Source organism: Rhinolophus ferrumequinum, chromosome 8, assembly GCF_004115265.2.
Source record: "Rhinolophus ferrumequinum isolate MPI-CBG mRhiFer1 chromosome 8, mRhiFer1_v1.p, whole genome shotgun sequence".
NCBI classification, from domain to species: Eukaryota; Metazoa; Chordata; class Mammalia; order Chiroptera; family Rhinolophidae; genus Rhinolophus; species Rhinolophus ferrumequinum.
Genome location: NC_046291.1, coordinates 38,096,978 through 38,112,052, shown reverse-complemented (window position 1 = coordinate 38,112,052; position 15,075 = coordinate 38,096,978). Strand labels below are relative to the sequence as shown.

At 42.3% G+C, this 15,075-nt stretch overlaps 1 protein-coding gene across 5 annotated transcripts in view; it reads right to left on the bottom strand.

Moving 5' to 3' along the window:
- STAT1 (signal transducer and activator of transcription 1) overlaps positions 1 to 15,075 on the bottom strand; it is a 37,584-nt gene that overhangs the window by 5,594 nt on the left and 16,915 nt on the right. For all 5 annotated transcript variants that reach the window (XM_033111829.1, XM_033111828.1, XM_033111827.1 and 2 more), the window contains 13 exons: positions 13,719 to 13,811; positions 12,376 to 12,435; positions 10,728 to 10,757; positions 10,539 to 10,632; positions 9,319 to 9,360; positions 7,974 to 8,057; positions 7,439 to 7,537; positions 6,227 to 6,362; positions 4,821 to 4,870; positions 4,032 to 4,126; positions 3,103 to 3,248; positions 1,351 to 1,536; positions 271 to 346 (listed from right to left, as the gene is read on the bottom strand). In XM_033111829.1, the coding sequence (XP_032967720.1) occupies positions 271 to 346; positions 1,351 to 1,536; positions 3,103 to 3,248; positions 4,032 to 4,126; positions 4,821 to 4,870; positions 6,227 to 6,362; positions 7,439 to 7,537; positions 7,974 to 8,057; positions 9,319 to 9,360; positions 10,539 to 10,632; positions 10,728 to 10,757; positions 12,376 to 12,435; positions 13,719 to 13,811 (1,191 nt within the window). The remainder of the gene's footprint in view (positions 1 to 270; positions 347 to 1,350; positions 1,537 to 3,102; positions 3,249 to 4,031; positions 4,127 to 4,820; positions 4,871 to 6,226; positions 6,363 to 7,438; positions 7,538 to 7,973; positions 8,058 to 9,318; positions 9,361 to 10,538; positions 10,633 to 10,727; positions 10,758 to 12,375; positions 12,436 to 13,718; positions 13,812 to 15,075) is intronic.

Sequence of the window (15,075 nt, the reverse complement as noted above, 5' to 3'; positions counted from 1 at the left end):
CAAAGTATCAGTTTGGGGAGCATTTATATACTTTAAATACAACTTTGGGTTTTTTTTTTTATCTTGTTTTGTTTTTTAATAAAGGCAGTAAAATGCTGAGAGGCAGTGACACCAGGATCTCTAATTAGGATCTTTCCAACAAGTCCAGCTGTGATGGCGGCGGCCGCAATTACAGTGGGAAAGCAGAGTGCAAGCATCTCCAACAGGCCCCAGCCAGGAGCAGGGCTGGCTCGAGGCTCTTAAACATGGCACTCTTCTGTGTTCACTTACACTTCAGACACAGAAATCAATTCAGTCTTGATGTATCCGGTTCCTTTAGGGCCATCAAGTTCCATGGGTTCTGGTGCTAGAAACAAACACAACGTGTACACTTTCCATTAGCAGAAATTACAGTAAGAATCATCAACTTTCTGATCAAAATTTTACTGTTTTTCTTGATTGTCAGGGTAGGGTCCTGTCACTTTCAGGGGTTATCATTCCCCTGCCTGAGTCACCTGAAATTTTGGTGGGGGAATGCAGTAATAAGTAGAATCAAAGAAGAGGAGAGTTCAGTACCAAAGTCAAGCTAAGTGGCTCTCTTTCCAAGGCTTGAAAGCCTATAGAAGGTGGAACCCAAAATATGCGAAGCTGTATCTGGTTTAGTGGTCTTAGCCTGGTTGGTGTCCAGGTTATACACAGCTGTCCAGGTAAGCTGGGAGCATCTTCTCCTCAAAGTAATTGTGCTAATAGTGAGATTTCTGATTCTGAAAAATAATTAGCTTGGTTTGGCATGGTCCAAACCAGACTAGTCTAAACTTGCGCAACTTTCTCAAATGCAATTCAGCGAAAACTGAGAAGCAGGAGACCTGTGTTTGAAGCCTAGGTCTGCCCTTAACAATCATCACTAGTAAAACATGGTCTAGTAATTTATTGAGTCACCCTGAATGAACCACTGTACTTCTGCTGGGCCTCAGTTTTCTCAATTATAATAGGAGCAGGCTGGCATAAATCAGTTGGCCATGATGGTCCTATCTTTTACCCCATTCCATGTAGAAAAAGTAATAATGTAACAAGTACATAAGACCAGAAACAAACTTTTCCAATACTCCTAAAATAAGAAATCATTTACTCATTTCTTACCAGCTGTATCAGGCCAAATAATGCATCATGTTTCAACTGTGCTGTGTTTATACCATTTTTTTCAAAGCCTGCTTTTACCAATTCGAAAGAAAGTGGGTTAATGACACAGCATGGGTGGGGTTTGTGCTGGCACCTTGCATTTGTAGGAAGGTAAGGGTAGTGTGTGTAATTAAACCCTGTCTCCAGAAAACCTTTGGATAATGATAAAAGGAGAACACAACCACCACGTACCTTCCTTTGGCCTGGAGTAATATTTTCCAAAGGCATGATCTTTATCAATATTTGGATACAGATACTTCAGGGGATTCTCTGGAATATTTTCAGCAGCCATGACTTTGTAATTGCGAATAATATCCGGGAAAGTAACAGCAGAAAGCTCTTTCTTCGTGTAGGGTTCAACCGCATGGAAGTCAGGTTCTAAAAAGAAGAAAAGCGAAGTGAGTCCCATGGAATATCACAAAACAATAAAGAAGAGAAACAAAACACTGCAAAGTTGATGGATTTGAGAGAACGTGGTAAAAACTAATCACAATGTAGGAGTTACAACACAGTACTATTTTGTTTCTAAATAAATTATAGTCCTTTCTTAAAAACAGGAAAAATGAAGGCAGACATTACTATCAACGCTGCTTGTCATTATTGCCTTAGATTTGCAAATTGAGCCAAAAGAAATTTATTAAACACCTTCAAAAGCATGCGTCTTCAATGATGTGCTACCCACAAGCAGATAAACAACTAATTACTAATTGGGTCACCTTGGCTCAAGCCAGAGATTAAGGGTACTGAAAGATAAGCTCACTTTGTTTTTCTTTTCATACTGAAAAGTATAAATTTTTATTAAAATAAACGATGACAATACATGGAAACAACTTTTTAAAACAAAAAAGATCCCACTTGCTAATTTTTTCTCTCATCTTTACTGTAAGAAACCACAGTTTAAGTCACTCCTGGTCTTATTCCTCCCAGACCTCATGCGAATTGTGCTTCCTTAAGTGATCGGAGATCTCATTTTTGGGCACACACACCCCGGAAGCTGCTGTTCAGGTGCCCTGGGGACTCTGCCCCAGAACTTCAGACAATGCCAGCATCCTAAAACTTTGTAGCTGGCGCTGCCGTGCTTAAACTTTCTGGTTGCCAACAGTTCTCTTCATCTTTGCCTGGTTGGCCAGCTCCATCTCTCAGCTAGTTCAGGAAAGAACTACTGGGGGTGAAAAAGAAAAGGACAGTATCTAACATCTACTGTCCATACTAGCTCTAATCCCAGCTCTCCCGTTTTTTTAAGCAGAAGAAAATAATAAAAAGAACAAGAATAGTATGCCATCTTTTTGCATCTTCCCACCGAAAGCACGAATGTCCCTGGAATACACCAGTTTTTCCTCCAGTCCTTCAAACAGAGCAAACTACAAGCAACAATGAAAAGGAACCAGTTTGTCTTTATGGTTCTCTCATTTCCATTGTTTGGCCTCCTCCTCAGAAACCTGTTTCATAATGCTAAGGTTTTAGGAATTTTTTTTAGCCATGGATTCATTGGGTTCAATAGAAACCCAAAATAGCACAAAGACAAACTTGCGACTGCTCTGTTTGAAGGCAGGGTGGAGGGCTGCACCCAGTCCCAAGGACTGCCTGAATCTGCGCTTCCCGCGGGACTGCCCTCAGTAAGGCTGGAGGCTTGTGCACAATGGGCTTCCTCCCAAGAACCGAAGTCACACCGCATCACATCTTTTGTCTACAGAAAAAGGAAAGAATGTGGCCTTGTCACTTAAAAACCATCATGTGCACAGTACACAATATGTTCCAGGCAACGCAGCACAAATATTCACGGTGATGTATTAAATCCTATCTAAAAGGCTCAGTTGGGGTAAGTATAGGATCTGTGATTTTATGTCAAAAGCTCATTATTTGTACGAGTTAATTTATAGTGATGAAGAGGGGCTTTCGCACACATGGTTCGAATCGGTTGTGTGTGCAGGTGCCTTCACTTACCACCTCCATTCTGGGACCGTTCCACCCACGTGAACGTGATGGCCCCTTCCCGGCAGCTCTCACTGAACCGCAGCAGGAATGTCCCAGGTTGCTGGTCCTTCAACAGAGCGCGTTCACGCTCCTTACTGATGAAGCCCATGATACACCTGGATGTGGAAAGGGATGGACAGAGGTATTTTGAGGTTCAGTCATGATTTTAATTTTCACGTTAACTTACAAATCAAAATGACTAGAACTTGACAGAAGAACACAGGATAAAAATGGATAGACTATTTTAGATGTTTTAAAATCTGTTCAATTGACACTTCAGGAAGCATTTTATGTATACATACATATATACACTGAAGTCCAAAAACAATCATTAACATGGTGCCAGGAGAACGCTACAGATGATAAATACTTGCTGGATTACTGAGCCTTTTATTTTCACTTGATGACTTTGAAGGCCAGGAAAATGTCTGAATGTATGTATCTTTTACAATGGAGAGAAGGCTCAGACAATATGTTTTCATATTCTAGCACTTTTGATCAAGTTAAAGCCTTTGCTGAAATACCAACTAACCCAGGAAATAAGTTAGATAGAAATAATTTACTAAGTTAAAGTTTGTTTTTTCTTCCTTGGAACAACTGAGTAGGTACTCAAAAAACTGCTGTGGAATGAATGAATGTATGAATGGCACTCAGAGTTTTTCAAATTTAGCTTTGAAAATACACATACATCTACTATGAAAGAGTAAGTTTAATCTAAAAGTATAAGTTTAATTATCATGAAGCTCTGAAGGGACAGCCTGTAAACCTCCACTCCTGTGAGATCCACACAAGTCTTGGCAAATAATGAAGTCTGTCTGGGTCAGAACTGTCTAAGCCATGCAATAAGGGAGGGTGTGCTACAAGTATGTTTCAAAATTACATCTATCAATAGCCCTTACCCATCATTCCAGAGAGACAGCAGGTGTTTTTTAATGAGTTCAAGGATGCTTTCAATCCAAAGCCAGAAAGAAAAATTTTTATCATTTATGTTTTCCTGCAAGTAAATAAGTGCACACATTAAGAACAAGAAAATCGACATAGTGACTTACCATGCCTCCTCCCACCATCAAATTTTAATTTGCAAATTCTACCCAGCTACCAGAGCCAGAGCCGTCCCTCCCCTCTTACTGGCATCCAGACACCAAGCTCTCCATTTCCTGGGCTGCCTCTGCTTCCTTCTGCAAACAGTAGCCAGCCAGCCAGGGAATGACCTCCAGGGTGAATCACAAAACAAAAGCTACCCTCGCACTAGTAAATTCTAGTAGCGCAAAGCTCATCAACACTGTCTGGTGACCTCAGCGGGGTCTAATTTTTCCTTCTGACCGATCCCTCTGCTTGAGCTGGCTGGGGGAACTCATCTGCCTGCCAGGCTGTCCACGCCAGCATGGAGCACACATTTCTCATGGACAGGGCTAAAATGCTGCCAAAGGGGGCCGGTGTGAACGAACAGAAGACTCATTTTGGATATGAAAGAATGTTATCACCCAGGCAGGCGCTTCCTGTCAGACTCACACTTGGAGAGCAACCTGCTGTGCTGAAGGAAAGTAAACAACTTGCCCTAGGGGTTCCATGGATGAGAGGCGCGTGCCAAAATAAGCACATAGTTAGAACTACCACAATCAGAAATACGAGAACTTCAGCAGACAGTGAAAAAGACTAGGAGAGTATAAAACCCAGACAGGACCCACCTTACAGAACCGTGTCCATGGAATAAGACCATCGGGGCCAGCATTAGGACCTAAACAAACAGAAATAATCTTTTTCAGGAAACAGAAATTGATTCTGAAGCCCTGGCTGGACTGATGGCTCTTGAATTTGCTCTCAAAGAAAAGAGCCAACATCCAACAAAGGAAGGTTTATGTACATGGTTTCAGATACATTAATGCTAATTAATAGCGCTTTCTGGAGAAGCTTCAGTGTGGTCCGTCCTTGTGCAATATGCTTTCCCACTGCCTCCCTCTCCTTCCTCAAGTCTCTTCACGCCCCCCACTGACCCTAAAGAGGGGTTTTATTTTGTTTTTTATTCAAACTGAGACCAAGATCACTCCTAGGTGACCTATTTAACTGACTTGACTTTACAAGCTTATTTTAGATGTTAAGTAGGCATTTCCCTCAGTGCTTCTCCAAACAGCACGTGGGCTCAGGGAGGTCGAGAAAAATGAGAGAGGGGAAGGAAGCCTAGGGTTATTAGCTACACAATTAAAGCAGTCCAGGCCATAAGAGGTGGTAAGCCCATCAGCTCTCCTCAAAGAGAACCACAAAGAAGCCATGACAAGCAAAAGAGAGATCTTTCTTAATTCTCCCCAAATAAGGAGACTAATTAAATAGCATAAGACCTCCATGGTGACAGCTACATGGCAAAGAGAAGGTACTGCTGCAAGCCATTGGGTTAGGGAGAGCCTACTGGGGTTTGCAAATTATGCAGTTCTGCCATCCAAAATGCAAATCTAAAAAGTTGCCCGTGGATTTTTAAAGAAATAGTGCACATATTCTCATTCACTGAAGATGTGACCTTGAGACTAGTAGTCTTTGACTTGCTTAGGGTGGAAGACTAATAAATCCATGGCATTAGCTACTGAAAGGGAATTACCCATCATGGTTGGGACCATGTCCAATCAGGCAAAAGTGCTAATCCAGGGGTGTCCTGATGTGGACAGTGTCTCCTTTACCTGGCCACACGAGTGCCTTCTGGTGCAGTGGGCAGCCCCAAGACCTTAATCTTGCCACGCTGGGGACTTACTTTTCTCTCCCCAAGATTACAAAGACTTCATCTGCTCATCAAAAAACTTATTTTAGCCACAAGTAATATGCTTGACATAATTCAAAAATCTTTCCCTTAGGAACCCTGCTCAGAAATATTAATATGAGACAAGGGGGAAATGCTTCATTTAAATCTTTTACCAGGTCTAGATCCCTCTCCAAGGTGAGTTATAACGCTCACTTAACTATATAATAAGCTGTGGCTGGAAAAGCCAACAGAATTTAACATTCTTCTTCCGTGAACAAAATAGAGAACAAAGAGGGGAAAGGAGCAAGTAGAGATATTTTCATGCATTTCCAATTTCATATACGTAACAAGTGAATAGGCTCATACCAAGAAGTTTCTCTCCCAGCATGCTCAGTTGGTCCACACTGAGACCTCTTTTGGTGACAGACGAAAACTGCCAACTCAGTACCTCCGAAAGCTGAGCCCATCGTGCACAAGGTGGGTTCAGGAAGAAGGACAGATTCTAGAAAGAAAACACCCAAAAGCTAAGGGTTACCGAAGAACCACCAGTCACAAGCGAGGCACTCAAACATGGACCTGTCCCCAAGTTCAGTTCCAGTTTCTGTGACACACGCGTTTTCCCAGTAGCAGAGAAATAGTCGATTCTCATTAGTTGTGAATTCATCTACTCCCAAAATTTACTTGTAACTCCAAAATCAATACTCAGGGCACCTTTGCACTCATTCATGGTCATGGCCACGCACTAAGTGGTGAAAAATTTGAGTCACCCAACATGTATGTTTCCAGTTGAGGTCAAACAAAGCGGGATTCTGCCTTCTGGTTTCATCTTTCATACAACAAACAAGGCTCCATTTCAAGGTCTACTTAAATAGTGCCATTTTTTCCCTGCATTTTTGTGTTGTTTTGTTGGTGATTTTGTTGTGTAAAATGTTCCCCAAGTGTCGTGTTGAAGGGCTGTCTAATGTTCCTGGTGCAAGAAGGCTGTGAGGTGCCTTAAGAATATACAGGTGTTAGGCTTTGTTTGGGCACAAGTTACAGTGAGGTCGGTCATGAGTTCGGTGTTAATGATCAACAAACGTATTAGCGAAAGTATCTTTAAACAGACATGCAAATAAACAAGGATATGTGTCAACAAAAAGTTGTAACCAGCGGCTTGGAGAAACCAAATGCCTTATTTGGGGTTCAATATTTGTTAAATCAGTGTTCACACTGACTAAAAGACCTCAGTACAGTGAATAATGAGAATCAATTATAATTAATCACACTCTAAAAATGGAGCATGCTTAGCAGAAGTATACATTTTACCTAAATAATAATAAAGGATCTCTTCCATAGTAAAAGTTATGCTAAATCATCTATTGTCTGAGCTTATTCACGTAAGAGGAAAATCCTAATTCTCGTATCTAACACATACACATGCTTCACTTTTCCAGAATTATCCATGATCCTTGGCAATGCCACTTGAGTTATAGCACTTGTCCCTCAACATGTGGCCTGTAGGGGCTCTTTGGATACGCAGAAGCTAGAGCACAGGTCTTTGGTAACCCTCTAGTATGAAAGCAGATGTGTTTTCCATACCCTGGGTTCTGTCACCAGCATGTTGTACCACAGGATGGAGGCCCAACCACTTGGAAGCTGACTGACGTTGGAGATCACCACGATGGGCAGAGACATCGTCTAAAAGAGGATAAAGACTTTGAAATCATCTGAATCAAAGAATTATCACCTACGGACGACTGGGCAGCCTCAAAACTAAGCGAGGGGTTATTTGTAAATTTGCACATACTTTCTACTTGAAAATTAAAACTGTAAAGTTATGTTCTTTTGTTCAGTTTTTTTTGATATATCTTTCAGTCAAGAAATGAGTCTCAATGCGTCACATAAAAACCAAAAGGATATCATCTCAACTGTAACACTTAGCTTACAGGATGTGGAGGTTAATTCAATTATGTAGCTTTGTGAATCATTAAATTAAAAATATTAGCTGGAACATATCATGTCTTTTAGCAATTAGGTAAATATCTCTAACACAAAAATTGAGAAATAAAAATACGTGTAACAGTTAAAGGAAAAATGAATCAAGTTTTCCATATGTGGGCCATGTAAGTCTTACCTCAAGGTCAATGACCAAACCCGGCTGGCACAGCTGGGTTTCAAAACTAAGGGAGTGAAGCTCTTCAGTAACGACGAGAGGGCCCTTAAGAGAGAAAGGGGGAGAAAAAGGAATATAGTGATCCATTCACGGATCCTGCTACTTCTAAGAACCTAATGAGCCCTGCAACAGGCTGCAAAAAGCCTGAGTCCAAGCCCCTGCAATTGAGAAGATTCCAATTTTCAGTAATCTATCCCAGATTTAATTATTGTGACTATCTCAGTGTTCTTTCAAAGACAAGATTTCGGAAATTATGGCAAGGGCTATGGGTTAAGGGAAAGCAGTGTCGACAGGAGAGCAGCAACTTCTAATGGGTTTCTTTGTCACCTAAGACTTCCCGGCCCTCAGCCCCCCTCTGCCCACCACAGCCCCACCTGGCGTGAGCTGCGCACCTCTGGCACCCGGGAGTGGGAAGTGCACACACATTCCAGGCGTGATTATCTACTGGAAGGGCTCATTTGCATAAGCCTGGTGAGTCATAAAGTGCTTTGGTTTGGGTAGAAACGTTCTAGTTTTCAAAATGTCTCCTGAGAGCATCACACAACTTAGAACCAGAGAGGTGCAGCAGCTATCCCTGTTTACAGGAGAGGAAACTCAATGAGCTCACGAAGACAGCAAAGGTCCAAGCCAGGGCCAGACAACAGTGAGTCTTTGCACTGTCCAGGCCGGTGCCAGTCTCGCTGTGTACCACACGACCTCTACTGGTCGTGGTGTGGAAGGACGGCATGCTTAAGTGGACCCAAGGGATGAAAACGCTCCAAACCAAAACAACGGCAGAAATTCTGGCCCTGTGCAGTTCATTTTTGAATGCATCACAGACAGAAATCCTCAAGGATCTGGCTCTGAAAAGGACACTGATGGAAAGAGGGTGCCACTGGGTAGGGAATGTGAGGGCAAGAAAACCCTTTTGGCTCCCTTGGTTTTCGGCATGGCAGTCATAAAACTGGCCTCTAGTTCCAGCTCTGACAGTAATTCCCTGTGCACCCTTAGCCAAATCCTTCAAACTTCCTGTGATTCAATTTCTTCACCTGTGACGTGTCAGTAACACAAAAGTCCACCATCCCCGCTCCACGGGGTTGGCTGTGAGGGTCCAGTAAATTCGTGTGTGAAATCTGAAAACCCTGAAGCATGAAATCAGAGTGTTTTTCCTGTTATCACAGACATACCAAGTTCCGAACTCATTTGCTGCTTTTTCCTGCTGGGTCTGAATGCCTCTATGAGGTGTGCTGGCCCCCAGGGCACTGAGCCAGCCTCACTGAAAGGACCTGCTAATCAGAGACCATTCGCAACAGAGACAGACTCTTACCTCATTAGTTCTGTTGCCAGCATTTTTCTGTTCCTTCAGTTGCTATAAAACAAGAAACCATCTTAGTAAATGACACAATAATTGTCAAAGTTGCTATTTTCATTTACAAGTCAAGCCAAAGTCAGGACGTGGAAAGAAGGATATACAATTATTGTAAGAATTCTGAACAAATGATGAAAGGCCCCTTGTGTGGATTCATGAACAGGAGTGCCTTTCCCCAGCGCCTGACACCATGCGAACACCACCGAGTTTAGAAGGATCCCAGAGAATTTTATCCTGCTCCCTTCCCGTGAAAACTTTCCCTGAATGATTTCCCATCTCCTTCATTAGCTGATTCATGCTCCCCAGGCTCAGGGCACAGCTTCTCCTGCCTCCCAACCCCCTAAACCCCGACAGAGTCTTCCAGGCTAGGCCCGGCAACTCCAGGCCCAACTAAGATTGCCCTCAAAAACACTTCAGTCCTTGAGGCTTCAAAGGAGCAACTTAGGGCCCTGAGAACAGCTGTGGACATCCTCAGACTCCTGAGTTTGGACCGAGGCTCTCACAGAGGTCTAGCGTCCTGGCTATGAGTTTGCTGGTTCAGGAGATGGTCGCCAGTGAAAAGGATACCTTGAAATTCCCTGTAGGCTCTGGCCCAGAAAGAGCACAGGGCTCAGTACGGCTGGCTTCCAGGGTTTTCATGGAGGCAGGAGAGAAGGCATCATGCACCTCAAGCCTCCCCCTGGGTGTCTGTGGCCTGGTGGAACCGACCCTAGTCCGCTGAGACAACGCAGCAGAGGCAGGAGTTGTGAGAGACCACCACGCAGGAGAATATGAAGAAGGGGCTGAGGAGACACTCCTGGGGTCTGCCACACTTAGAGGGGGCAGAAGGAACAGCCAGGACGTGGGAGGAATAACAACCTTTAAGAAAATACAAGACTCTAGAATGAGTGACCCCTGAGGATGTAGAGGCACCAAGTGCAGATAATTTATGTGCGCACTGGTTTATGGAATATTTTACTGAGATCACTGCACCCCAGAAGAAGTATGTCTGGGAGAGAGAGCTGAAAACAGAGTGAGGAATTCTGGGACGAGGAGGAGTGACTTCACTAAGCGCTAATGAAGTCACCAGCATCAACCCTAGAAAGTGTCCTCCTAGGCTGTGCCCTCCACATCCCACTGACTGTCCAAAGTCCTAATACACCAGACACAACGTAAAAGGGAAAAATTGGTCTTCCTACCAGGTGTCGAAATTCTGCCGCCAGACTTCCATTGGTGGACTCCTCCATGTTCATCACTTTTGTATGTGTGCCCAAAATGTTGAACTTTCTGAATCTAAACAATACAGGGTAGAAACACTTAAAAGGCTTGGAACTATTAAGCAAACAAACAAAAAAGATATAAAATATAGTACAAAGTACTTTACATACCCTTTTACTGTATTTCTCTCATTCACATCTCTGCAAAAAAAAACCCAAACACATATATAATCATATATGTGTATTTAAATTTTGAAATGAGCTTTAAGAAAAATACAAAAGTACACGTATAAATAAAAGATCGATAAAAAAATAAATCTGTACCTGTGGGTTTCTGCCCTTTTATTCACTCACTAACTCCCAACACCAGTTCTGTCAAGTATTACTGTGTAATAAATTATCTGGGCCTCACATTTCTCATTTGTACAACATGCTAACATCACTAACCATACAGGATATTGTGAGGAGTAAACTAGCTAATAGGTAAAAAGAGAACATAGCACAGCCCCAATAAATGTAAGCTTCAGTTATCATTATTTATTGAGCAATTATTTTGTGCAAGGCACTGTGCTAAGACCTGGGGATTCAGCAGGGAGCACTGCTCTGCTGTGAAGGAATTAAACAGATCTTCCAGTGTGATAGCTCAACCCGTATTTTTATTCTCTATTATCCTTGATGCTTTCATGAAAGTACCAGAATAGTTAATTATTTGGGAAAACTGTCAAGCTTAAGTTTTAAATCTGAGGTTAAAGCTTAAGAAACCTTGCATCTTATATAAACACATCACCATGTCATGTTCTGGACAAAGCATCAGTTAGGCGTAGGCAAAGATTAGAAATCATTAGCACACTCATAGTGAAATGAGTTAGCTTCCTTTCATATCTCAACTAGAAGTTCAATGTTTTTGTGAGTGACAATCACCATTAGCTATGAGAATGACCCCTTTTCCCTTGTTTGGAAAAAAAAAAGAATTTAAAATAAATGGAACCGTATGATACAAAGTTGCCTTGTCAAATCTAAGAAGAAAATTCAGAGCTGCAACAGTCAGAAAAGACAAAAGAGCACAATCTAAAAGATAGACTGAGCTAAAGTAGAGTGTGGTAAACTGCAAAGGCCACAAAATCTTTGAGGCTCTTCCCTTCAAGAGAGAAAATGTATTTCCCTGTCCCCTGAATCTCAGCTGGCTTTGACTTGCTTTTACCAACAGGATGAATGGGAGTGATGCTATACAAGTCTAGCCCCAATGCTGCTCCTCTTACCTACTTGAAACACAACACCGTGTGAAAATACCCAGGTAGCCTCTTGAGAGCCTCATGGAGAATGGAGATCCCTGTGCAAGATCCTGCCCATTCCTGGGCCCTACTGCCCAGAAGATACAAGGAAGGATCCAGGAGGCTCTACAAAGACCTCCTCATACCCCAAAATGCTGCCAACTTCACTCCAGAAACAATCCCACAACTGGCTGCAGAATCACTGCAGCCCAGCCTGGAGGATCTTCAGCTTGTGTGTGACTAAGTGCCCCTTCTCTGGGGCTGGCCTAGGAGGAGGGTGGTGCACGAAGTCTGGCTGCTTCAAGGCTTGATCATTACAAACTCATACACATAAAATATACTCATACTTTGGCTCATGGACAGTCTAAAAAGGCACAGACATACTGATACGAGCTCTAGGGGAAGTTCCCAACATCCAGAACGGGAGCTATCAATTTAAATCTGCTGGGATCACTTCCAAATGGCCGCAGTGCATAAATCTGTGTTTGGTTAACAAAACCAGCATTTCAATAGTACACATATCTTAGATAATATTAAATATATCTTACTTGTCAAATAAGACTTTGACTTTCAAATTATAATTCAGCTCTTGCAATTTCACCAACAGTCTGGAAAGAAAAATAAAAGTCACTATTACTTTAAAAAATTATCTATTACAATTTATTACACCAATTCCCTATCAATGAACATTTCAATAACATCCCCTCTAGTCTTGGGTCATTACAAACAACAGAACTGACACCCTTATATGTCTACTTGGATTTTTTTTTAAGTGTATTTATAGGATAAATTCCTTGCTGTGCAGTTGCTGGACAACACTGTAACGTTAAATTCTGACAGAGAGCAGCACTGATTTGACATTCTCACCCACTGTTAGCGAGGGTACCAGGCTTCCCTACATCGCCTCGCCAACACTGGCCTTTATCAAATTTTCAATTTTTGGCCAATGATATGGGTAAAGAAATAACAAACATTACCTTTATTAAAATTTGTATCTAATGTTTGTCCTGTTGAAAGAAAATGAAAACTATCACCCATAATTAGGAATGAGGATCACATGGACAATCACTCCAGGGTGGTGTGGAAAGATGGAAGGAAGGAGCACTGGGCTCCGGCATGGCCCTGCTCTGCTGAGCTGGAGGCCTGGGAAGGAGCTCCTCCAGTCCCTGGTCTGCTCCGTTCAGTGGAGCAGGCGGATGGGATTAGATTTCTAGTGCCCCTCCCAGCTATGAGTTCTAGGGCCCTGCGAGTGCTTGAGTGTGGCTCTGTAACACCCGGCAGCCAGGAAGCAGCACCCTGAGCAGCATAACTGAGAAGCACCCACAGAATGGGACTAGGGACAATACTGAAGGCAAGAGCAGCTCTGCAGAGTCGAGGGGCTCATCTGCAGAGGAACAGCTAAATGAATGTAGCCATTCGAGAGAAGAAAATAGAGCCTTACGTTCCCACGTGGAAACACTTCTGTAGTTTACTATCAAGGAGAAAAACAGGCTGCAAAGCAATATATCTAGTAGAACCCTGGTTTTTAAACATGCAATATTGTATGTCATGTAAATTTGTGTGGATATATGTCTATGTTTAAAATATAACATATATGTACACACAAGTATATATGCACAAATAAACATAAAGACGTATTTATATATTTGTGTAGACATGGACAAAATTCTGGGAGGATTGAATTTACAACTGGAGAAAAAGAAGGTGTGTTTGTGTATGTACATATACACCTGTTTTATTTCTATTTTGAATATGAAAGACTCAGATATTCTAAATAAGAACTCATATTAAAATGCCCACTGTAAAATTGTTCTCTTTAAAGCACTAACAGTGTTGTGAAAGTGCAAACAATGTAATAGGAGGCATAGGGGTTACAGCTTTCCCTTATTACCTCAGCTTCACCGTGAATTGTACGCCAGTCTTCAAGACCAGTGGCCTCTGAGGATGAGTTGGCATGCAGGGCTGTCTTTCCACCACAAACGAGCTGTAAATATCCAGCAAAGTGTAGATAAATTAGCATTTCCATTAAGGTTGAGGCAGTAAAAAGTTATTTTCCCTTAAGAGGAAAGGGGGACAAACTTAAAAATAGTTTGAAAGATTCTAATAAGTGGGATGAATAAAGTGAGGTTTTTCTAGTTTGTCAGTAAAGAAATCCCAAAATCTGATTTGCACTCAACAAAAACAGAGTAATTATAGTGACCTGTGATACTCTTCAACAATGAAAACCCTGAATTAGATTATGGTCATTTACAAATCTGCATCAAGAATCAAATTTGCTCTCTAAAACCCAAGTAAATGCCCTTGATTATTTCAAAATCCAACATCCAGGCATTCCTCTCTGGACATTAACCACAGGGAACCAAAGACATTTTTATTATGCCAAGTTAGCATTAAAAAACTTTGCAATATGAACTCCACTCTACTTAGTATCATTTATTTATCAACTATGCACATCTAGAACCCTCCCGTGGGCAAGGCACTGTGTACAGGCCTGGCAGGGGACAAAGGATGACAAAGGTCTCTGTCTTCCGGGACCTTCCACTGTACAACAAAAATAACAGAAATAGGTAGACAGCTACACAATAAAATCCAGAATGGGAGAGGAACAAAGGATGAACTGTGCAGATCTGGAAAGGGGATAACATTTGTTTGGAAACTCTAGTAGGAAGATTTCCTGATGGGACATAAGATAAAACTTTCAGGATAATACAGTTTTGAAAACAGGTACAAGAGAAGAAGGCTTTGAGGCCGAGGAAAGAGGAGAGACATGGAGAAGTAAACGGATAGGCTGGGCGTGAGGTCAAGTCTGCCCGCATAGGGGGCATATGTGGAAGCTGCCTCTCCAGTGGTCAGCTAAGGGCCAGGCGATGGGCACGGGACATTAGTGTCCAGCTGAGGGGCTCCACGTGGATTAGCAAGTGACAAAGAACCAGATAGAACTCAGCTCTGGAAAAGCGTCAGGTCACAGGGACTCGGTAGGAAGAGGCTGAGAAGGGGATCACTTGGGAGGCTACTAAGTAAGAAATGAGGAGACCCGATTTGAAAGCCTGAAATGAGATGAAGCCATGGAAGGAGAGGACAGATATCATGAGCTTAGAAGCCACAGGTCTCAGCACAGACCAGCTACGGAGAAAAGAGGAGTACAATTTACTACTAGTCCCAGTGTAAGTGGTCACAAGGATGAAGGGCCATTGGCATAAACAAGGAATTCAGGAAGAGCTAACTGGCCATAAAACATTTATATAACC